The sequence below is a fragment of the Podarcis liolepis genome, assembly GCF_965112155.1.
Source record: "Podarcis liolepis genome assembly, chromosome: 13".
NCBI lineage: Eukaryota > Metazoa > Chordata > Lepidosauria > Squamata > Lacertidae > Podarcis > Podarcis liolepis.
This window is the reverse complement of record NC_139573.1, coordinates 34,736,704-34,760,398: the sequence shown is the minus strand read 5'-3', so window position 1 is coordinate 34,760,398 and position 23,695 is coordinate 34,736,704. Positions and strand designations below refer to the sequence as shown.

General features: G+C 46.3%; 1 protein-coding gene across 6 annotated transcripts in view; it reads left to right on the top strand.

The window, feature by feature from the left end:
* CALCOCO2 (calcium binding and coiled-coil domain 2) overlaps nucleotides 1–23,695 on the top strand; it is a 42,697-nt gene that overhangs the window by 15,691 nt on the left and 3,311 nt on the right. For 4 of the 6 annotated variants that reach the window (XM_083469811.1, XM_083469815.1, XM_083469812.1 and 1 more), the window contains 11 exons: nucleotides 7,670–7,869; nucleotides 8,846–8,948; nucleotides 9,130–9,263; nucleotides 11,726–11,851; nucleotides 14,028–14,186; nucleotides 14,422–14,549; nucleotides 15,786–15,876; nucleotides 17,165–17,287; nucleotides 18,333–18,419; nucleotides 20,450–20,570; nucleotides 23,262–23,290. In XM_083469811.1, the coding sequence (XP_083325937.1) occupies nucleotides 7,670–7,869; nucleotides 8,846–8,948; nucleotides 9,130–9,263; nucleotides 11,726–11,851; nucleotides 14,028–14,186; nucleotides 14,422–14,549; nucleotides 15,786–15,876; nucleotides 17,165–17,287; nucleotides 18,333–18,419; nucleotides 20,450–20,570; nucleotides 23,262–23,290 (1,301 nt within the window). Of the gene's footprint in view, nucleotides 1–1,043; nucleotides 1,336–1,492; nucleotides 1,678–7,669; nucleotides 7,870–8,845; nucleotides 8,949–9,129; nucleotides 9,264–11,725; nucleotides 11,852–14,027; nucleotides 14,187–14,421; nucleotides 14,550–15,785; nucleotides 15,877–17,164; nucleotides 17,288–18,332; nucleotides 18,420–20,449; nucleotides 20,571–23,261; nucleotides 23,291–23,695 lie in introns of those variants that run through there. The other 2 variants (XM_083469810.1, XM_083469813.1) reach the window with 2 other exon arrangements.

Sequence of the window (23,695 nt, the reverse complement as noted above, 5' to 3'; positions counted from 1 at the left end):
CCAAGCATGTCCCTTGCTGGCTCAGATTATTCAGATGTCTGAATTTTTGGTTTTGCAAAGCAGTTGATTGATTGGAATTCCTTGTGTGGCCTTTTGATGTGCCAGCACAGCAATATGCAACTGATGCTTTGGCTTCTGTATGCTAGTTCTGGATTGACTCCCCTCCCCCAGCTGTCTAGGTATATGAAAACTACTTCACAATCCCTGCTTTGTTCTACAGCAGGCACCCCCAAACTCGGCCGTCCATCTGGTACGCAGGCTGAGACCCTACCTGCCCGCGGGCAGTCTCACCAGAGTGGTGCATGCTCTAGTTATCTCTCGCTTGGACTACTGCAATGCACTCCATGTGGGGCTACCTTTGAAGGTGACCTGGAAACTACAACTAATCCACAATGCAGCAGCTAGACTGGTGACTGGGAGCGGCCACCGAGACCATATAACACCGGTCTTGAAAGACCTACATTGGCTCCTAGTACGTTTCCGAGCACAATTCAAAATGTTGGTGCTGACCTTTAAAGCCCTAAACGGCCTCAGTCCAGTATACCTGAAGGAGCGTCTCCAGCTCAGTCGTTCTGCCCAGATACTGAGGACCAGCGCTGAGGGCCTTCTGGCAATTCCCTCACTGCGAGAAGCCAAGTTACAGGGAACCAGGCAGAGGGCCTTCTCGGTAGTGGCACCCGCCCTGTGGAACGCCCTCCCACCAGATGTCAAAGAGAAAAATAACTACCAAACTTTTAGAAGATATCTGAAGGCAGCCCTGTTTAGGGAAGCTTTTAATGTTTGACAGACTATTGTATTTTAATATTTTGTTGGAAGCCCCCCAGAGTGGCTGGGTATAAATAAATTATTACTATTATTATTTATTTATTTACAATTCCCATCATCCCTGACCGCTGGTCCTGTTAGCTAGGGATGATGCCTGTTCTCCAGTAAGATCGCTATGGCATTTCAGTGGATCTGCTCCTGTGCCTTTAAGAGAAGCCCCAACAAGTAGTATAGCTTGTGTGAGCTAGAAGGTAAAGTGTTGGTTTAGGAGCAGGGAGACCCAGTTTCAAATTCCCACTCAGGCATGCAGCTCATTCAGTGATCGGTCAGTCAGCATCTCTCTGCCTCACCGAACACCCAATAGCTCTATAAATATTGAAGCACAGTTGTTCAGAAACGGGGCCAGTGAAGCTTTTCCTGGCATGGATGGGGAAAGCTTCACCGGCTTCATTACTGCGCCCACCATTCTGCTGCTATGGCACACTTGGAGCAGTAAACAAGTACGCAGCTGTCTTCTGCCAAGCTCTGCCACTTGACTTGGACTCGGCATTTGATGGCCTTATGGCACAGGTAGGTGGCAGGTGTGTCTCCTAAGCCCTGCAGCAGAGACAATTGCTGGAACTCGTATAGGGTGCGGCTCCTCAATGACACACGGAAAGTGAAAGCTGCAGGCTATTGTGGTTCTGCTGTAGGCAGGGTATGCTGTTAAATGCTTTCTCAATTCCAGGAAACGGCAGAGCTGGCTGTTGGCTCTGTTGATCTCAAAGTTTGCCTATTCAGAAGAGGATGGAAATGAGCAGCACATAAAGAAGGACTGGCTTTGCTTTGTGCTGAAGAATGTTACGCATCTGAATCTCTCTTGCAGGGAGGTCTCAAGTCCTGGGATAGTAGAGGCTGTTCAGCAAGAGACAGGTGTGGGCAGGATGGGTGCTGTATCTTGTCTCCTTTTTCTATTTTGTTCTGCTTCTCTTTTTATTATCTATTTACTACATGGAGCTTAGGGGCGCGGGTGGCGCTGTGGGTTAAACCACAGAGCCTAGGGCTTGCCGATCAGAAGGTCAGCGGTTCGAATCCCCGTGACGGGGTGAGCTCCCGTTGCTCGGTCCCTGCTCTTGCCAACCTAGCAGTTCGAAAGCACGTCAAAGTGCAAGTAGATAAATAGGTACCACTCTGGCGGGAAGGTAAACGGCGTTTCCGTGCGCTGCTCTGGTTTGCCAGAAGCGGCTTAGTCATGCTGGCCACATGACCCGGAAGCTGTACGCCGGCTCCCTCGGCCAATAAAGCGAGATGAGCGCTGCAACCCCAGAGTCGGTCACGACTGGACCTAATGGTCAGGGGTCCCTTTACATGGAGCTTAGGGTAGTGTATATGCCACTCCTCCTCATTTTTATCCTCTCAACAACCCTGTGAAGTAGGCAAGGCTGAGAAGCAGCAACTCAACTCAGCGAGTTTTGTAGTTAAGCAGGATTTGAACCTGTGTCTCCCTAGGTCCTAGCCTGACCCTCTGTACTTGTTAGACCATGCTGGCTCCCCTGGCTAAGCCAACGAATGCTTACTGGAGCACAGGAGCAATGCACAGGAAACATCAACAACCTTGCTGAGGAAATGACTGCTTTGGCAACACATGTCTTCCAGAACTCGGGTTTATTCTTTGTTCCCTTCCTTCTTTCCTTCCACAACCTAAGGCAACGGTGGGAAACCTGTAGCCCTCTTGATACCGTTGGTCTACAACTCCCATCATCCCCAGCCATTGGCCATGCTGGCTCAGGCTGATAGGGACTGAAGTCCAACAATGTCTGGAGGGCTTAGCAGGGGTCAGCAACCTTTTTCAGCAGGGGGCCGGACCACTGTCCCTCAGACCTTATAGGGGGCCGGGCTATATTTTGAAAGGAAATGAACAAATTCCTATGCTCCACAAATAGCCCAGAGATGCATTTTAAATAAAAGCACACATTCTGCTCATGTAAAAACACCAGGCAGACCCCACAGATAACCCAGAGATGCATTTTAAATACAGTGGCACCTCCGGTTACGAACTTAATTCGTTCTGGAGGTCCGTTCTTAACCTGAAACCCTTCTTAGCCTGAGGTACCACTTTAGCCAATGGGGCCTCCCACTTCCGCCATGCCGCCGGCACGCGATTTCTGTCCTCATCCTGAGGTAAAGTTCTTAACCCGAGGTACTACTTCCAGGTTAGCGGAGTCTGTAACCCGAAGTGTTTGTAACCTGAGGTACCACTGTAAAAGGACACATTCTACTCATGTAAAAGCACACTGATTCCTGGACCGTCTGTGGGCCGGATTTAGAAGGCGATTGGGCCGGATCCAACCCCCGGGCCTTAGTTTGCCTACCCATGGCTTACAGCCTTGCCTTGACTTAAGAGCTGCTCATGGAGGCAGTTTTTCTTCAGGGAAGGGTAGCCAACATGGTGCCGTCCAGACATTGGAATACAATTCCCATTATCCTTGGCCATTGGCCATGCTGGCTGGGACTGATGGGAGTTGGAATTTGACAACTAGAGGGCACCACATTGTCTACCCCTCCCTTAGGGTGAGGAAGCAGGAGTTCTAAAGATGTGAAGAGGCTGTCAGTGCTGTTTTCTCCTCCTGCCACCAGCACCGGTCCACACATTAACCTTGCACATATATCTACATGAAGATGCAATCCAGTAGCACAACTATTGTAATGAAATGGAATTGTGCAACAGGACTACTGCACTCTTATCACATCCTGTGTTAATTTCAGCAGAGCTTGTGGAGGAGAACGTCCCCTGAGTTGTCCTCTGTGGGTCAAATCAGTTCACCTGCTGTTCTGCTGCCCTTGATGATACCCAAGGTCTGCCACACCGCGGGGCTATGTGAGGAGATGTTTTCCTCATAGGGCTGCTTCTGTCGACAGCTGCCTGTGACTTTTATTAGGGGATTTTTCCAGGGTGTGCAGGGAAAAGGAGCAGCATTACAACTTTAGGCCACATCAAATTGAGATGGGGGACTTCCCTTCATCCCCAGATTTGTGGAACAGAATGTCCCCATAGCACATCGCCTCCAGGCTCGGTTTATTCAGATTTCTGCTATAAATAACTCCAAATCCTACCACCAGACACCAGGGGACCTGCAGATGGAACAGATTTCTGAAAAGATTAATGAAGTTGCCTTATCTGGAATGTTGCCTTTGTTGGAGCTGTGGGGAAAGTGATCACAGAGATCTGGAAATCTTCAGAGCTTCCAGTATTCTCTTTCCATAAACATTAGCTTAAGAAACATCCCCACCCCGTTTAAAAGTAAAAGCAACATTTTTGCATGGATCTGTGCTGTGCAACTTGAGATCCGTGAGTGTTCCGATATCCCCCACTCTCTCTCTCCCTTTTAAAGTATTTAAATATCGGTGTCATCAAGACCGGCATGGCTTGATTGTGATGCCAGCAAGCAGAGCATCAAAAACAAATCATGCCTATTTGGCTGCTGGCATCCCCACCAATTTCCTTCACCCTGTATGCCCTCTCTCTCTGTTATCTGGAGCGGTCATGTCTTGCTGCTCTTCCGCTGCTGTGAGGATCAGCCAGGGAACTCGTGCTTCTGCTTTCCTGGAATTGGGAAAGCAGGAAAGCTGTCTGGGGAGAGAGCTCCTCCTCTCTGGTGACTGGCCAGGACCTGATCAGGTTGCTCCTGAAGCACCAGAGAGAATATTTTATTTTAGATTGGCCCAAGACAGAAGTCGTCAACATGGTAGCCTATAGATGATGGTGGACTCCAGCCCCCATGTGCCCCAGCCAGCATGGATGATGGGAGTTGGTAGTTCAACAACACCTGGAAGGCCCCATCTTGGCTACCCTGGCTTGAGTCAGCATTTTAGCTGGTGTGCACCAAAGACGCTCCCTTTCTGCTAATTAGATTCAGGTGGGTAGCTGTGTTGGTCTGACGCAGTCAAAATATATAAAAAAATTGTCCAATAGCACCTTAGAAACCAACTAAGTTTGTTCTTGGTATAAGCTTTCGTAGGAAGCTCTGCTAGTGTAACAAAACATTTATTGGGCGTGAGAAGAGGGGGGGGGGGGACATTTGAAATTATGGCTCAGCTATCAACTGGCCTGATTTGCACTTCCAAAAATCCCCCCTTCTTGGAGTGGGGGCTGCTTAGAGGAGGAAAGCCTCCCCACAGTGCATGGGTGGAGCCATTTTGGCTAAATAAACATTGGCCCTGAAGTCAGGAAATAGAGGGGGGAAATAGGGCCTGCATCATAATGTTGCTGTGTAGAGCATTTAACAGTAGCAATCTGCTGTGTATTCTTCTTAGAAACACTGTTCCATTTCTCTTGGGTTTTCCATTTCCCCCACTCCTGATGCTTCAGCATTCGGTGCCCTCTTGAGCATATTCAATCAGTCCTCATTGGGCTGTTCAGGGGTAATTTGGCTCCTTTTGATTCCCTTGCTCCCCCCTCCCCAGAATGATTTGTGTGGGTTTCTTTGTACTTCTGCAAATTTTGGGGTTCCCTTGAATATTCTCCTTGTTGTCTGTGATACTATTTTAGACAGTTACTGATGTTTGGGGAACTGAAGATTTCAATTAGTGTAAAGGAAGAATAGGGTGTAACCCACCAGGATAATTCTCCTCTGGGAGCCCAGATAAAGATATCCCCAGTGGATTATGCACTGTGGGACAAATTTATCTGTCTCCACTCCACTGCTATAATGATGCTTAAACTCTGATACCCGAGGAGACTGTTTCACCTGGTCTTGTGGTAATAACCATTTCCATAGAACACCTCACTATTCAACAAGTTGGACTTTGGAGAGTACACTGGTGCCCATAATAGATAACTGTATTTAATTTATTGTTTGTCCACGGGCTTGCCCTGTTTGCTCAGGTCAGCAAATGGCATTATGAAATAACCAAGTTGGCATGCTCATGTTTGCCATTGCCCGACATGTTACTACTATCCGTCGTTCCATCTTTAACTTATAAAATAAATTCATGTGGCTATACTGCTGTTTCATCCAATCCTGCTCCACACCCAATTCTGCTTCAGTAACTTCTGAATGAAATGTACATGGGTCTGGTGAGTCATGAGGGCAGTTCCCATGTTGGTACTGCCAGCCCCCAGAAATGTGTTGCGTGCATGTTAGACTTGTCGGGAATGCGGACAGCTATGCTCAAATACGAGCCTTCAGTCTGATCTGTGGAGGAAAAGAATAATAATAACAAAAGAAGTGTGCTCACGTACACTACATTTCCGTGAGAAAAATTGTGGTTACACTGAAGTTCACGTGGCCGCCAGTAGACGGCCATGCCAACTGCAGTGTGGTGACAGAAAGCAGGCGGCAGGCAGTTGGCAGGCAGCCCAGGAGAGTTGCTGAGGATGGAACTGTATTTAGGAGACCCCCTGTTCCCCTCACAGAACCACAATTCCCAGAGTGGCTTAACAAACAATCACTCTTCCCAGGGAACTCTGGGATTTGTAGCTCTGTGAGGGGAATGGGGAGTCTCCCAGGCCCATGTAGGGAGAGGGGCAGCTGGGTAAAAAAAAAAATTCCAGTCAAAGGCGACTATGGGGTTGCGGCACTCATCTTGCTTTCAGGCGGAGGGAACCAGCGTTTGTCCAGAGACAACTTTCCGGGTCATGTGGCCAGCATGACTAAGCCGCTTCTGGTGCAACGGGACACTGTGATGGAAACCAAAGCGCACGGAAACGCCATTTACCTTCCCGCCACAGCAGTACCCATTTATCTACTTGCACTGGCGTGCTTTCGAACTGCTTGACAGGAGCTGGGACAGAGCAAGGGGAGCTCACCCTGTTGTGGGGATTCGAACCACTGACCTTCTGATCTTCAAGCTCAAGAGGCTCAGTGGTTTAGACCACAGTGCCACCCACATCCCAACTTGGCTGTCATGCCAAGAATGCCACGTGCCTCCTAGACGACCAGGGACTTCCGCCCCATCCGTCAGACAAGCTCTGCACAGGTCTCAGCACCCTTAGCAAACCACAGCTCCCAGAATTCTTTGGGGGAAGCCCTGAAGTTTACAGTGGTACCCTAGTCCTTTAAATGTATGGTGTGAATGTGGCCCTAGTGACCTCATTACAGAGGCCTGGTATAAAACAAGGCACTCATTGATTTGTAGCTCAATCTTTGTCACCATGCTTAATACATGCACATCCCAGCTGTGTGAGGTTCCAAACACACCGCTGTGACGGGAAGGTAAATGGCGCTTCTGTGCGCTCTAGTTTCCGTCACGGTCTTCCGTTGTGCTAGAAGTGGTTTAGTCTTGCTGGCCACATGACCAGGAAAGCTGTCTGTGGACAAACACCAGCTCCCTCAGCCTGAAAGTGAGATGAGCGCCGCAACCCCATAGTTGCCTTTGACTGGGTGTAACAGCCCAGGGGTCCTTTACCTTTTTATCAAACACATACACCGGAAGAGATACATACATCCCACAGAGAGAGCTGATACAAAGGTAATTTTGAGCAGAGAAGTGGTGAGTGGGAAAGGGATAGCACACCGCCTCCCCTCTTTGTTTCTCCAACAAAATTCCTTTCTCCCTCACCAAACTACTACTACTACTATTGTTGTTGTTGTTGTTTATTTCAACAATGCTGGGGATCCACATGCAAATGTGTAGTTGGTCCCTTACAAGAAAAAGGATGGGGTTTGGGCAATGGTGTTTTTCCTACTGTAGGGTTCACATTCCCTTTCCCTGCCCTGTAACCTTTCCTTTGCTCCTGTGTTCAATGCCAGCAATGTTTTATTGGTCAAAATTCCTCCAGTGCCATGAATATCTTGTTGTTAAGATACAGTTGAGATGACATCCTGAGGTCAAAATTAGCTGTGGTTGTTTTTAACTGCCCTTACATTTCTTTTTTGTTTTCTTTTTTTCCATTTCTGTTTTCCCCTCATTGTCCTTTTTACAGAATCCAGGATGGAAGCTGCATTATGTAACAATTCGGAGGAACCTCCCACTTCTGCCGTCCTGCTAGACTGCCGGGCCTTCAATCAGGTCATCTTCACAGACATAGACAAATACTATGTCCCTGGAGCAGATATAACTTGCCATTACAACATTTCTCAGCACATCACCCCACGCCGGAAGGACTGGGTGGGCATATTCAGGGTAAGTCTGCTGTCATTTGCGGCGCACTGTGGACATTGGAACTGGCTTATGATAAATTGCAATCTCTTGCTTTATAACACAGCAATCAAAGCAGGGTTATAAAGCTTCAGAGGAGATATTGTTCTCTGGACGGAGTACTTCCAGAAAGCTGAGGGGTTTGTCAGAGCAGGGAAGGAGGCGAGATAATAGCTGATTCGCTGAGGCAGGGTGAGGTTATCAGGAAGGTATTCTACACTGGGAGAGGTTAGATCTTGGATGGTAGCATATGCACTTTTTTCCTTAAAAAGCATTAAAAACCTTTAAGTGCTATTAAGAAATTAAATTGTGTCTGTGTGTGAATGTTTTCCTTTCCTAGAAGGAAGCAAAATGATGCATTTGTTGGAGCCAAGTGTGCATAACTTTGCAAGTGTGTATATTACAAACACCAGTTTTGTACCATTTTCACTGTTATGGCTTCATCCAAGCAATCCTGGGAATTATAATCTGCTGGGGGGGGGGTGCTGTGAATTCTTTTGTTTAAGATCTCAACAGAATGAGAGAGAAATTGTTGTTGTTGTTGTTGTTGTTGTTGTTGTTGTTGTTAATAAACTGGTTTAAGGATGATGTCCTTAAAATCTTTAGTTGGACTTTCCTCTTCTGTGTGGACATGTGATATAATTGTCCTGTAAACCCAGTGGCTACCACCCTGGGCCATGCTGCTTTAGGGAGTGGCATGCCGGGCTCTGGGGTACCTGGCCTTGCACGCCACCTTGGGCTCCAGCAGGCCGCCCCCAAAGGTAAGTGCCGCCGGGGGTGCCCTGCCCCCTAGCTACGCTATTGTGTAAACCTGCTGTGTAAATACGTCTCTTGTTTTAGAACAGGCTGCTTTTAGTGCACTGGATTAGAGCGCGAAGAGGACAGCTTGTTAAACTGTTACTACTCTTGGCTTGCTTCTCAGTTCGTTGAAGGATCCCACTCAAATATTTTGATTTTGCAGGTGGGGTGGAAGACTGCTCGTGAATACTTCACGTTTGTGTGGGCGCCTTTGCCAAGGAACCCCGACAGCAGCGACGACGAACTTCAGGAGGTGCTCTTTAAAGGTCTGTGGCAGGAAGGGAAGGAGTTGGGTGGTGTTATTTCTTGAAATAAGCATTGTTTGCATGCTAAAAAATAAATAAACTTCAGTGCAATAAGTCTGACCAGGTAGAAGTCAACTTCCTATGTTAGCTTTGCATGCTTGAAGGAGCTAAAAATGACATGTGGCTTTTTTTATTCTTTCAGCCTACTACCTGCCAAAGGACGATGAATATTACCAGTTTTGTTACGTGGACCAGGATGGCCTTGTCCGTGGAGCCAGCGTCCCCTTCCAGTTCCGTGCAGAGACCGAGGATGACATGTTGGTGGTTACCACGCAGGTTCGCTTCCTTCGTTTGTGCCCTGCGCTTTGTAGTGGCTCATTTGCGACATTCCCAAGCCTCTACCAATCCATTATGGCTCCTTGTCTGTTCCCTTCTTCTGCCTTTGTCACTATGCGTAGTCTGAACAGGATGCCTCACTATACACTGCATGTGACTCACACTGCGTCGTGTGGTAGTCTAATTTTCAGAGCGGGGAAGGGAGTGCGCCATGCTATCCTAAAGGTGACATCTGTGCCCTTGCAGCAACCTCTAGTGACTATCTCTATGAGTTCCTTTATGTGATAAAAGCACAGTGCTTTGTATGTAGAAGATCCCAGGCTGAAGCCCCAACCTCTCTAGGGGCCTTTTGCTTTTTATGGGTTATGTGTTAATGCAGATGAGTCAATCTCCAGCGCTGCTTTAAAAGGCAGCGAAGCAGCCGAGAAGAGAATCCATATGGAAAAGCAATCCTGCTCTGCCTCTGTACTCTCCTGCAATTGTTCTTTTTTCCTCTGTTCTTGAGACGCAAGGCCACCAGTATAGGTGGCACTTGAAAAATACACATGAGCAAAGAAAGGGCCCTGCCCCAAGGAGCTTACAGTCCTTGAAGAGGACAAATGTGGAGAGATTAGGCATAAATGTGGCTATTGTGTACCTAGGCTTTGTTTTGGATAAGGCACCAAGGGATTAAGGCAGGCATGTCCAAAGTCTGTTTTGGGGGCCTAATCCAGCCCGCTGGTTGGTTTAATCCAGTCCCCACAGGCAGCTCCTTCCCGGGGTAAAATCCAAAATAAAGGTCAATGATTCAAATCCTTTAAAAAGCTCAGCAACTTTGGGGGGAAATGCCCCCCCCAATGTCAATAACTTCAATCCTAAAAAAGGACAACAACTTTGCTTGGCCCTCACGCATGTTCACTTCATCAAATCTGGCCCTCTTTGGGCACACCTGGATTAAGGTAAAGGTTATGTGGAAGAAAGGGATGCGGGTGGCGCTGTGGTCTGAACCACAGAGCCTAGGGCTTGCCGGTCAGAAGGTTGACGGTTCGAATCCCCGCGACAAGTTGAGCTCCCGTTGCTTGGTCCCTGCTCCTTCCAGCCTAGCAGTTCGAAAGCACGTCAAAGTGCAAGTAGATAAATAGGTACTGCTCCGGCAGGAAGGTAAACGGAGCACTGCTCTGGTTCGCCAGAAGCGGCTTAGTCATGCTGGCCACATAACCCGGAAGCTGTATGCCGGCTCCCTCGGCCAGTAAAGCGAGATGAGCGCTGCAACCCCAGAGTCGGTCACAACTGGACCTAATGGTCAGGGGTCCGTTTACCTCTTTACCTTCATGGAAGAAGAGGGATTGGGAGGAACAGGCAGAGATGGTGCTGCAAGAGAGGTGCTTTTTCAGGTAGGGGGTTTCCCTGCCAGAATGGGGAAACACGGAGGCATTTAATAAGCCAAGGCAGCATACGCATCATACATTGAAAGAATTCAGTGGCCCACAAAGAATCCTGGGTTGCTGTAGTTCCCCCTCCCAAAAAACTACAATTCTTAGCACCCTTAACAAATTGCAGTTCTCAGGATCCTTGAGGGGGAAGCTATGTGCTTTGAATGCATGGTGTGTACACAGCCCCCCCCCCAAAAAAAAACCTCTTTGGGCTGAAGGGGGTAGAGTCAAAAGCAACAAAGCTTCCCAACATTTCAGATTGTGGAGAAGATCAAATTCTGCTGACACATCCTCTTCCAAGTCAGCCAAGTTTTAAGAAGGGAGCCCCCAGAGAGCACATCTGCTCACAGTGTCAAGTGCCTTGACTTAATCAAAGCATTTGACACCCTGAGCAGCTGTGATCTCAGGAGGGTCCTTTTTCAGTCCTCCTTATGTCACACGCTGACTTGCCCGAGACTGATGTCCGGAGGCATGTGCTGCTTCATCTGTCGACCTCCTTAAAAAACAAAAAGGGAGAAAGAAATTAAACCTGGCTAGGGTCCACTTGCCTTTGCCGTGCTGATATTTTAGTCGCAGAGTTTGGTATGGGTGGATAAATATGCATCACCAACAAAAGAGGCAAAGAAAATACGGCTTTTGCATGACATTTGCGCACAATAGTGAGGAAAGCTGCGACCAGGATGCCCAAGTGCTGCCTGTTGATGAGCAATGCTACAAAAGTTGGGTGCCACCCCCACTCTCTGCTGAGCAATAGCAAGAGCCCCGGGGGTTCCAGGCACTCACCCAGGGTCTGTGTTCCTTTGGAGAATCGAGACATGGTGGAGACTGTTGTAGCTTTAAGAAATATGGTTTATTCGCCTATTTACACCTTCAGTCTGCATGGAGGGAGTCCAGATCTTACAGCATGGTTCCCACAGCAGTGCAGCCAGCCTTCAGCCAGCCTGCCCAAGATGGATTCCGGTCTCTCTTCTTCCTCCTCCTTCTTCTTCTTTTTCCCAGAACACCTTGCTAAAAAAACCCTGCATTCTTTTTTCCCTTTTGCTCTTCCAGGGAGAAGTGGAGGAGATCGAGCAGCAAAACACAACTTTGCTTCAGGAAAACCAGAAACTGAAGGAAAACCTTAAAAGCCTTCAGAACCAGAATGAGGACCTGCAGGAGAAACTCAAGGCAGCAGAGGTAGGATACACACACAAAAAACATAATAGGGCATGGGTGCCATTGATGAGCAGAGCAATTAATATAAATTTTATGTTTGTGCCCTGGGCTGCTTTCCTTTCCTTTTCTTCCATTCAGTAAGTAAGACACCATTATCAGAGTTCAAGGACACATTCCAGCCAGGCAAGGAGGCTGTGAAGCAGGGCAAGAGAGGGGTGTGACCTGGGGAGAATTTCAAGGGCCAGATGGAGTGTTCTGGAGGGGCACACTCGGTCCCTGAGCCTGGGGTCTCTGCATGGATCAAATAACTCTATATAGACTTCCTTCCCATAGAATTATGTTTATAAGTGCAAGTCAGTCTCCGCAGAAACTGCCACAGCAATAAAGGACTTGCAGATTTATTTTAACAACATTTGTATACCACTGAATGGTAAATAAAACCTCTTAAGTGGTTTACAAAGTGCATAAAATATACATTAAAATGGTCACTGAAAGGCAAGATTTGAAAACAACTTTTTTAAAAAAGCACAATGCAGAAAACCAGTAGTTAAAAGCAAATACTAAATGATGCATTGCTAAGTGTTCTGTGAACCGCCCTGAGATCTTTTGATGAAGGGAGTTATATAAATTTAATAAGTAAATAAATTTGCATCAGCCCACCTAAGTTCCACCAGTGGTCTAGTATGAAGTTGCAAAGTAAGGCTAACACTGAAGTTCGTTCCACACAGCATGCGTTTAAATGGTTCGTGCTGCAGTGTGTATTTGTTGATGCAAGCTGAGGCTGCTTATTTCCTTAAAGCTTTTCCCACACCACATGCATTTTAATGGCTTCTCCCGTGTGTGTGTTTTTGCAATGTAAAGTAAGGACTTATCCACTCTTACCTTTCCTCCACACTTTCCAGGCACATTTTAAAGCTCTGTGTTACATGCTCTTCTTTTTGCCCTGGAGCTTTCCCCTCATAAACCCGCTCTTTAAAGCAGAATTGGAGCAAACTGCAATCCATAGAAACCCCAAATTGCCATTGGTTGCATTTTAGCTTTAAAGAGTGGGTTTTCACGGGCACACACAAAAAAAAGAGCACTCAGACACGGAGCTTTAAAGTGCCAGCCTGCGCCTGGAAAGAGCAGGGCAAAACGTAAGTGTGATTAAACCCTAAGTTTGCTACTCCAGCTAAAGCTCTTTCCCCATTCCATATATTTATATGGTTTCTCCCCTGTATGGGTTCTTCAGTGCATCGTAAGGCTACTGCTCCAGTTGAAGCTCTTCCCACACTCCAAAGTAGGAATACATTTTGATAAATGTGTATGGTTAATCCTGATTATTTAGTGCATCAGAAGTAATTTTGGCAGGGGCCAAGTGGAAAGGAAAAAATGTTTTGCACGTAAAAGGTCTCGGGTTCAGTCTGTAGACTAGGAAATATTCCTGCCTAAGAAACCTGCAAAACCACGGCCGGCCAGTGTAGACCGAAGATGGAGGACCTATGGCACCTCAAATAGAATTTCACTGATTTCAGTAGGCCTTCTTTGAATATAACTTAGCAGGATACAACCCAAATGATGCAGAGCTTACAAGAAGCTGGCAAGAAAGCAAAGGTGTTTGCTCATGTTGACGCACATGAGGATGGGGAAGAAGAAGGTGCAATCGACACATGAGGCTAACTTCATCTTTGCATCTAGTCCTGCAAGTTTTTTAGAGATGCAAATTGCATCATCTTGGTGCAGTGGTCACTAGTGGGGTCAGAGCAGGCATGGAGGGAGAATGTAACCCTTTCCTCCTCTGTAACAGGTATATGCTTCAGAGGATAACCTCTATTGCCACACAGATACCCCATGTAGATAGTAGATTCAGATGAGAGATTTTCCTTGTCATAGCAGCAAAGGGGGAGACGGTTAAATTCCCCCCACATGCCTGCTCTTGTATCTCGCTTATAATCACTTCTTTCCACCACCCCCACCCACAAGATGATGCAATTTTCCTTTTTTAAAAAATAATAATAATGCATGGTTAGTTGCAAAGATGAAGCTAATGTCAGGTGTAGCTCGGTCCCAAGTGTTTTCAGAAAAAGCAGGAGCTTTCTTCATTCCTTGGTTCAAGGAATCCTTCAAGCTGCAGTTGTACCCATATAAATATTTAAACTCCAGCTTTAGATGTTACAGTCGCTGTTCTCACCTCCCCACCCTGTGTTTGTGTGTCCAGGAAAAAGCAAAGGAGCTTGAAGATAAAGTCCATTTGTTGCAGACTGGGACCATGGAGCTCCAGAGAGCTCAGGATCTGCAGGCTTTACAGATGGCCTCTGGTCAGACGGAGTTGGCGGCAGTTACAGAAAACAGTATCATACTCCAAAAGGAAAAGGAGGTAAAAATATAGAGGCCGGTTGAGTAGAAGGTAATCATCCATGGGGGTGGCAGGCAGCATTTGAATCTTGAGGAGATGAGCTTTAAGTTTTGAATTGGCTGGGTGAATGGTGGGCGATTGTATATTTGCATCTTTGTAAATACGAAGTACCGGTACATTTGGTTTTCCTATGACACTGAGAGCAAATGAGTGATTCCGATTCTCCAGTTTTACCTTCCTGTCTCTGACTCTTCAGGATCTGCAGAGGAACTTGGATACTTTAAGGAGCAGCAAGGAGAATCTCGAGGTAGAAGTGAATATTCTCAAACAGAAGTTTGCAGCTCTGGAAACGCAGAACAGCTCCACCGACGAAGAACTGTTCCAGTGAGTGCACTTTTTCTTCTTCTGTAGTTTGTTGGCTTAAATGGCAATAGTCTTGCAGTTCCAAAATCCAAAAGAGTTTTCTTTCCTGGCCCCAGTTGTTCCTTAACATTAGCAAACCGACTGCCAGTAATTTCATTACTGATTTGTTTGTCTGCATAACACCATCAAGATTCATTGCATTTTATGGAGTCGTTGCCTTTATGGAGAGCTCTAAGTTCAGTGTGACAGAGTGGAGGTATGGACTTGGGAGTAAGCAGGGCTTGATGTTTTCTGGACGATATTTTATTGTGTTTTTAACATTTTGTTGGGAGCCACCCAGAGTGGCTGGGGCAGCCCAGCCAGATGGGTAGCATATCATCATCATCATCATCATCATCTTGTTGAGCTGGAGTTGCCATAGCTGGCTATTGGTGGTCAACAGTCTTAACATTTTATTATATAGTAAGATGCATACTTAGGCTTAGTTACAACAATGTATGGGGACTAAGAAGTTAAGCCAGATGGTGAATGAGGGGAGGAGAATGGGACTTGAGGAGAGTCTAGAGCTCTTAACAAGTGGGACCTGTAACAATATTTTATTGTGGAATGCTGATGTTCAGGATAGCAGACATACCATTTCCCCACCCGCCCTGCTCAACAGTTCACATACTGTGTCTGCTGAGCATGCTCAGACCTCATTGGACTGTGTAGTTTACCTCCTCCCTCAGGTTTTTATTCTCCCTCCCCAGTATATATTTTAGTACTTCTGCAAAGCTTGAGATTCTCCCCAAACTGCTGATACCTCTCTCTTGCAGAGGCTGTTTTGGCTAGGGAAGCAATGGCACCCAAGGCCTGGATGCTGGATAATAGAGGGAATGATTTAGAATTAGAATTATCATCTCTGTGCTCGATGTTCCTTTAGTTGACATTGCAAAACGAGCAACTGGAAGCCATTCAGGCTCCACAGAATCTCATGTTTCCGTGTAAGGAGAGTAGCAGGAGGGTAGCCAAAATTCAGGCTGTGCAACCTCTCTTGTAACGCCAAGTATGAGTCACAAAGCAGGGACACTGACTCCTCTGCAGGGTCTTGAAAGCTCTGAACCTGCAGAGGGACAAACAGAGCCTTTTGGTGATTTTGAGAGCGCAGGTGTGGGTTGGCATATAGCAGGCACCAAGGTGATGTATCTTGTGGCAGGGAGGCAGGGGACCTGGGCATGTGACTGCAAGAATTCATCCACTACATCTGTCCCCAAACAGAACCAAAGAAGAGAACAAAAAGGTGTTGGCTGAAAAGGAGCAGCTGGAAAAGAAGCTAAGAAACACCCTGAATTGTGTGGATCAACTTCAGGTGGGAAACTCCTGCATGTTCCCTTGGCATTTATGAGCTGCTGGAGAGTGCAGGAAGGGAACATAGGTAGTTGAGAAGGTTTCTTAAAAACCCATTTGTCCTTTGGAAAACGGGAAATGAAATGGTTCTTTAAAAGCAGATGGCCAGATACACTCAAGTATTTAGAATTCATCTCATTCATACACTGAGGACATGTTTTTGTTCAGATTAGAGCAGGCTTCCTCAACCTCGGCCCTCCAGATGTCTTGAGACTACAATTCCCATCATCCCTGACCACTGGTCCTGCTAGCTAGGGATCTTGGGAGTTGTAGGCCAAAAACATCTGGAGGGCTGAAGTTGAGGAAGCCTGGATTTGAGGGTAGGGTTACCTCTGCCCCTCCAGATGTTGTTGGGCTACAGCTTGCATCATGCTTAACCATTAGCCATGCTGGCTTGGGTTGATGGGAGTTGGCCCTGAGCGCAGCGGACAAGCTTTCAAATGGCAAGTTCCTTATTCTCAGGAAAATGCAAGGAGTGCCTGTGAACATTAGAATGTCGTATGCTAAGCAGTTAGATCTAGAACCCAATAAGATATAAGTGGGGCAAAGAATTAGAAGCACACCTAACATCTACACAATGGGGAAGAGCTGTACATAATATTACACTTGCCTCCCACGAAATTCGGTAAAGGTAAAGGGACTCCTGACCATTAGGTCCAGTCGTGACCAACTCTGGGGTTTCGGCGTTCATCTCGCTTTATTGGCCGAGGGAGCCGGCGGATAGCTTCCGGGTCATGTGGCCAGCATGACTAAGCCGCTTCTGGCGAACCAGAGCAGTGCACGGAAAAGCCGTTTACCTTCCCGCCAGAGCGGTACCTATTTATCTACTTGCACTTTGACGTGCTTTCAAACTGCTAGGTGGGCAGGAGCAGGGACCAAGCAACGGGAGCTCACCCTGTCGCGGGGATTCGAGCCGCCGACCTTCTGATCGGCAAGTCCTAGGCTCTGTGGTTTAACCCACAGCACCACCCACGTCCTCCCACGACATTAGACTGAGGTTAATTCAACAGAAAATACTCCTCATGAGCTACTGGACAGCAATATGCCTTAAGCCCAGGGGCAAAACACACACATGCACATGACAGATGACTGCTGGAGATGCTGACAGCCACAAGCAGACCTAACTCACCGACAATATAAAGCTAGAAATCTTAACAAAACTTGATGGGGCTAAGTTTAAGCCTGATAGTCCAGCATTCCTGTCACCATCTGCATTTGGGGAGTCATGTGTGCCTTTACTTTCATCTCAGTCCCAAGTGCAGAGTCAACAGAACAAAGTGGAAGACCTGCAAGGGGCAGTTCAAGACAAAGCAAGGCACCTGGAGCAGCTGAAGGAGGAGAATTATCAATTAAATGCCACCTTGCTTAGACAGGTAAGGTTCCCTCCCCCCTCTTCGTTGTCACAGTGGTTTAGGAGACGGTAAAAGAAAGAACACAGACATAGGGGATCTGCACAGTTTTATCCGCCAAAGCAAATGATTAAAGGCCTTGAGAGAGTTTCAGGCTTCTTGAGCAGGAAGCAGCACACTTTGAGGTGGACTATTTAGAGCATGCAGGAAGTGGTTTGCTCTCTGAAGTTCAGACTTTAAAACCAGCAGGTAGCTTCTGTGCTGCCGGGCCTCCTGCCAATGGATTTAGACTTAAACAGAGATAGCATACAGCGCAATGCTGTGCAAGTCTACCCCAAAGCAAGTCTTGTTGAATTCAGTGTGGAAAATGAGTAGAGGCTTGCAATATTAATCTGGACATTCTTCATGCAGGCTGCTACTCTTCCGTGAGACTTATTTTTCAGTGTTTTCCAGAGGTGGAGAACCTGAGATCTGGGGGCCAAATACAGCTTTCCAGGCCTTTATCTGGCCCTCGGGGACACTTTTTCCAGGTCACATCCCCTTCCCAAGACACCCCCCACCACCATCCCTCCTTGAGTGTTTTTGCCTGACTGGAATGTGTCCTTGAACTGTTGAAGATTCCTTTGGCTTGCCTGGATGGAGGACAGAGTGAGGGCCAGTTGTGACTGTGTGCGCAAATTAGTCTACTGTACATTGTATGTGTCAATCTGGCAACTTTTGCCTCTGGCTGTGCCTACCCCTGGCATGTGGCCCTTGGAAGGTTCCCCAGGCGGGATGTGGCCCTTGAGCTATGAAAAAGGGTTTCCAACCTTGGTATAGTGGTTAGTGTTTTGGACTTAGACTGATTAGAACCAGGTTTAAATTTCCCATCAGCTATGAAACTGATGGGTGAGCTTGGGCTAGTCACCATCTCTCAGCCTAACCTAGCTCATAGGGTGGTTTTAAAAATAAAATTGGGGGTAGCTGAGGGGTGGGTGGGGAAACCTGAACTCCTCCAGGGAGGTGTGGTGTGAGAATGATAGGCGACATTGTCCAAATACAAATCACTTTTTTTTTACACACCCCCCAGCAAAATTTGGAGAAGAAACTGGAAGAGGAAGTTCTTTCACATCAGACCCTGCAGAAGGAAATGAATGAACTGGAAAAGGAAAACAAGGTGCAAGTTTAGTTAAATGGGGGTTGGAGAAAGAATGCATAAATGCTCCAGCGCTCTGAAAAGAAATGTTCTTTCTTTGAAGTCAGGGGTAGCCAGCTGTTGCTGGACTCTCATCAGCCACAATGGCCAATAGGAAGGAGCTGTAGTCCCACAGCATCAGGTTAACAGCCAGGGAGAGCTATTGGCATCATGCCCTGCTTATGTGCACCCTAGATGCATCTGGTTGGTTGCTGTCTGAAACAGACTCCTGGAATAGATGAACCTTCAAGTCTGAACCAGCAAGGTGGTTCTTATCTAGAATTGGCAATCCTTGTACTAGGCCACTGGGAAAGCAAATACCTAACTGCACTGGCTGCCAATTAGTTTCTGCGCCCAGTTCAAAGTGCTAGTGTTGACCTGTAAAGCTTTACACAGCTCGGGACCTCAGTACCTTAAGGGCTGCCTCTCTTCATACAAACAGATCCAGACCCCACACTTGTTGTCTGAGGCCCTTCTCTATGTCCCCTCTCCCCAAGAGGTTTGTAGGGTAGCAACACAAGAACGGTCCTTTTCCATGGTGGCTCCCTGTCTGCGGAATGCTCTCCCCAGAAAGGCTCACCTGGCACCATCCTTATATGTCTTTGGGTGCCATGCAAAACATTCCTCTTTATCCAGGCCTTTGGCCATTAATAATCTATGGTCTGTTCAATGGGGGGGGGCTGTTATTATGATTATTTTTTTATTATGCTCTGTATTATGTTTTTTTTATTAAGCTCCATAAAGTATGTTCTTAATGTTGCACACTGCCCTGGGATCTTTTGATAAAGGGTAGTATATAAATTGAATAAATAACATTAGTAATAATAAATACAGTGGTACCTCTGGATGCGAACGGGATCTGTTCCGGAGCCCTGTTCGCATCCTGAACCGAAAGCAGCCTGCGTCTGTGCGTGTGCGGGTCGTGATTCGCTGCTTATGCACATGGCATCATTTTGAGCGTCTGTGCATGCACGAGTGGTGTAACCCAGAAGTAACGCTCTCCGTTACTTTCGGGTCGCCGCAGAGCGCAACCCGAAAACGCTCAACCTGAAGCTACTTCAACCCGAGGTATGACTGTAATGATTTATGAAGACAAGCTTGTAAGAAACGGCTCACCTGGTTTCTTGTGGCAAATCAAAACAACAAAGTGTGCAGTGCCTTAAAGACTTAACAATTTTATTATAGCATAAGCCTCCATGCGCTACAGTGCACTCCATCACATGTCGTATGCTGTAGTCCAGGCAACTTTATGTCTCTGTGCTGTGTTTGCTATAAGAGACTAGCAGGTTTACCCCTCTGGAAATGTAAAACAAGCAAGCAGTGCTTCCAGGCAACCAAACTGAAGCAAGGAAGCTTTCATAAACTGGAATGCTTTTGGTTCTTTGAAACTGTCTGTGTGTGTGTGCCAAAGGACAAATATAAGTATGGCTAAGCAAGTGGGGCAATAAAGAGAGTATATGGGCTTGTAACTTTTCATGACCTTATATGTGAAGCTGCTTTGAAGGACCCTGAATGACAAGAGAAGCCATCAGTAAATTAGCGATGATGATAATACAGCAAAGCTATTGCACCCTGCCCAAGAGTATTCCTGAACCCTACCATTGGATTAACGGCTGGTTCCTGCCTCCCACCCTGCCTCCCACTTCTTATGAAACACCCAAAATGGCATTGTCCAGTCAAAAGTATTCTTGCCAATCCCCTTCCCCTGAATTGGTACAAATTGTCTGGCATTATAACACAAGAGCAGGGGGAATAGGAAAGAAACAGGTTCCCTTTAGTGCAAGCATGAAGAAAACCTGTGGATGTTCAGATACTGATGGACTGCAAATCCTATCAGTCCTGATATTGGCAGTGCTGGCTGGGACTGATGGGAGTTGTAGTCCAGGAACATCTGGATCCCACTCTTAGCCACGGCTTTCTGTATTTCAGATTTGAGGAACTGCTTCAAGCTGCTTGCAAACTGTAACTCCAGGTGATCCTGGCTTCTCATTCTACCATTTGTTTCTTTGCAGAGATTAAGGCAGGAGAATGAGGAACTGATGGTGCACCTTCCTGAAATTCTGGATCATCCACCTGGGGTCCTAACCCAGTCACCGGAAAACTCAGTCCTGGTGTATGGCAATCCCTATACTGGTGAGTGCATTAGAGAATCCACTTAGAAGAGTCCAACTGGAGGCAAAGGAACATGCATTTACATCTTGATGTTAGCATGCAGAAAGCCCCAGATTCAATCCCTGGTATCTCTGGTAGGTCAGGGAGAGACTCCAGTCTGAAAACACTGGAGGTCAGTATAAACATTACTAACCTCAATGGACCCATGATCTGACTTGGTACAGTGGTGCCCCGCAAGACGAATGCCTCGCAAGACGGAAAACTCGCTAGACGAAAGAGTTTTCCGTTTTGGAGGTGCTTCGCAAAATGAATTTCCTATAGGCTTGCTTCGCAAGACGACAATGTCTTGCGAGTTCCTGCTTTTCCCCCCCTTCCCCCCCTTTTCCTAAGCCGCTAAGCCGCTTATCAGCTGATCCAATCAGCAGATAAGCCGCTAAAAGCCGCTAATCCGCTAATCCTTCAATGGGCTTGCTTCGCAAGACGAAAAAACCGCTAGACGAAGAGAATCACAGAACGGATTCTTTTCGTCTTGCGAGGCACCACTGTACAAGGGAGCGTCTTCTTTTCATTGCATTCAGATGTGTATGTTTAATCTGTTTTGGTCTTCTTGCCCTCTAGTTTTATCATTGCCCCCTGCTGATGCTTCCAATCATCCCCCCCATCAGTTCTTTCTATATTTGCTAACTGCTTTTCTGCTGTTTTCTCGTTGATCTCAAATATGATCAAACTGCTCTGCTGTCAGTTGCTGTATACTTCTGAATACCACTAGCTGGGAACCACAGAAAGAGAAAGCCCTCCTCCACTTGAGAGTTTCCCACAGGCATCTTGTTAGCTCTTTGAGCGCAGGATGCTGGACCGAAAGGGCCATTGGCCTGATCCAGCAGGGCTCTTCTAGTGCTGTTATGATCTGCAATAGGGTTTCCCAAACTTGGACCTCCAGCTGTTTTTGGACTACAATTCCCATCATCCCTGACCACTGGTCCTGCTAGCTACGGATAATGGGAGTTGTAGTCCAAAAACAGCAGAAGACCCAAGTTTGGGAAAGCTTGATCGACATGCACACATTTCTCTGTCTCTACCCATCTCTCTGAATTCAACCTATTAGTCTGTCCTTCAGCCAAGGACAATGCATTTCTTTCTTTCTTTCTTTCTTTCTTTCTTTCTTTCTTTCTTTCTTTCTTTCTTTCTTTCTTTCTTTCTCTCTCTTTCTCTCTTTCTCTCTCTTTCTTTCTTTCTTTCTTTCTTTCTTTCTTTCTTTCTTTGCTTGCTTTTTAACTTTTGCTCCTCAGAGGCAACTCTTCCCTCAACTCCACAGTTTTCACTTCTGTGTCGTTTTCCTCTAAAATATGGCTTTTTCCATCTGTCACTGTACTTGTTCTTGTTCCAAACATCTCTCAGGGCAAAACTGTGTGTTATTATGTGGGAAATCCCTAACTGATCTCCCAGTGTGCTTCTTTAAATTTGAAACATAAGGCACTTCTAACTCTCTTGTTTCACGGGTTAGAAGTTTTTGGGTTACTACAAGCATACCTTTCTATTGAATGTGTTTTCATTTTGACCTCCCTTGGGCTTGGCACCTCGTCCCCTGTTGCAAATACCCTTTTCTTTCCCTTATTTTCCTGAGGGCAGGGACTGTGCCTGCTTGTTCTTTACACAGTGATTAGGGTCTGTTCTAGACACTTAATAACCATGTTTAATATTCATCAGACTGCCATACTGCTTTTTTGCCTGCGTAGGAAGGAACAATGTGGACAGCACACAGTGAACTTTGGTGCAGGAAAACAGTAGTATACTGGAATAGTTGGAATATGTTGAAATGGGAATGGGCACAGAGTCCTGCACAGTCCCTTTGCCTGAAATGCCCTCTGTTCCATCAGATGGTCTTGTGTGAAACAGATTTGTCATCCAAATGAAATTGGCAAGGAGATATACACTGCCATCTTCTGTGCATTTGTTACTCGACCTACACGTGCGGTCATGTATTGCAGTGCTGGATGCTTTGTGCAGCAGATTGTAATAGCTTTATAGGAAGCTGCCTTATACAGAGTCACACCATTGGTCCAGTACTGCCTTCACTGACTGGCAACAGCTCTCCAGGGTCTCAGACAGGAGCCTTTTCCCAGAGTCCACTGGGGACTGAGCATGGAACCTTCTGTTTGGAAAGTGTGAACCTCCGTGATTGAGCAGAACCCTTTCCTATACAGTGGTACCTTGGTTCCCAAACTTAATGCATTCCAGAAGTCTGTTACAAAACCAAAGTGTTCCAAAACCAAGGCGCGCTTTCCCATAGAAAGTAATGCAAAGCGGATTAATCTGTTCCAGACTTTTAAAAACAACACCTAAAACAGCAATTTAACATGAATTTTACTATCTAACGAGACCATTGATCCATAAAATGAAAGCAATAATCAATGTACTGTACTATATAATAAATAAGACAGTATTGTAGATGATAAAAATTTAAAAAAATAAAAATATTCTTACCTGCACTGATAATAGTCATTGTTTGGATGCGGGGCTTTTATCCATTTCTGCAGTCAATCTATCAGTAGCTGAACTGGGTTCCACACAGTCACAAAAACAAATTAATAAAAAAGCCTCAAAAACATAAAATAAATAGCAAAATAAAAGTGCCAAACTTTTAGATTGATCAGTTTATGTAAGAGCATTGCATTTTCTTGTTATGGCTAAGATGTGTCATCTGTTTTGCAGTAAACCCAGCAATTCCTGAGACAGAGTTGGTAAGTTTGCGTGTGTGTTTCATGAGATTCTGGGGGTTTTTTCTGTTCTGTTTCATTTGTTCCCCAGTATTTTTGCTTACTGTGCCACCATCCATATACATGATGTTTGTTCAAGGAATCTTAAGAGGACAAGTCCCTGCCCCCAGGAGCATAAAGTCTATAAACTACACAGTGGGAGACTACAGAGGAGGGGGAAGGAATTGGAGGCAGGGATTAAACAAGGGGAAGAACATGTGATGATTGCTGTTATGCATACATAACACAGTAAACACCACATCACTGTCCTTTAGCATGGTATTTAGGGTGCTTTAAGCCAAGGTTCAGAATTTAGTGAGGATTCCATACAGCATGAAATCAGATATGGGGTTGCTTTAAGAGCTCTTAAGCTGCTAGTTCTGTTTGATC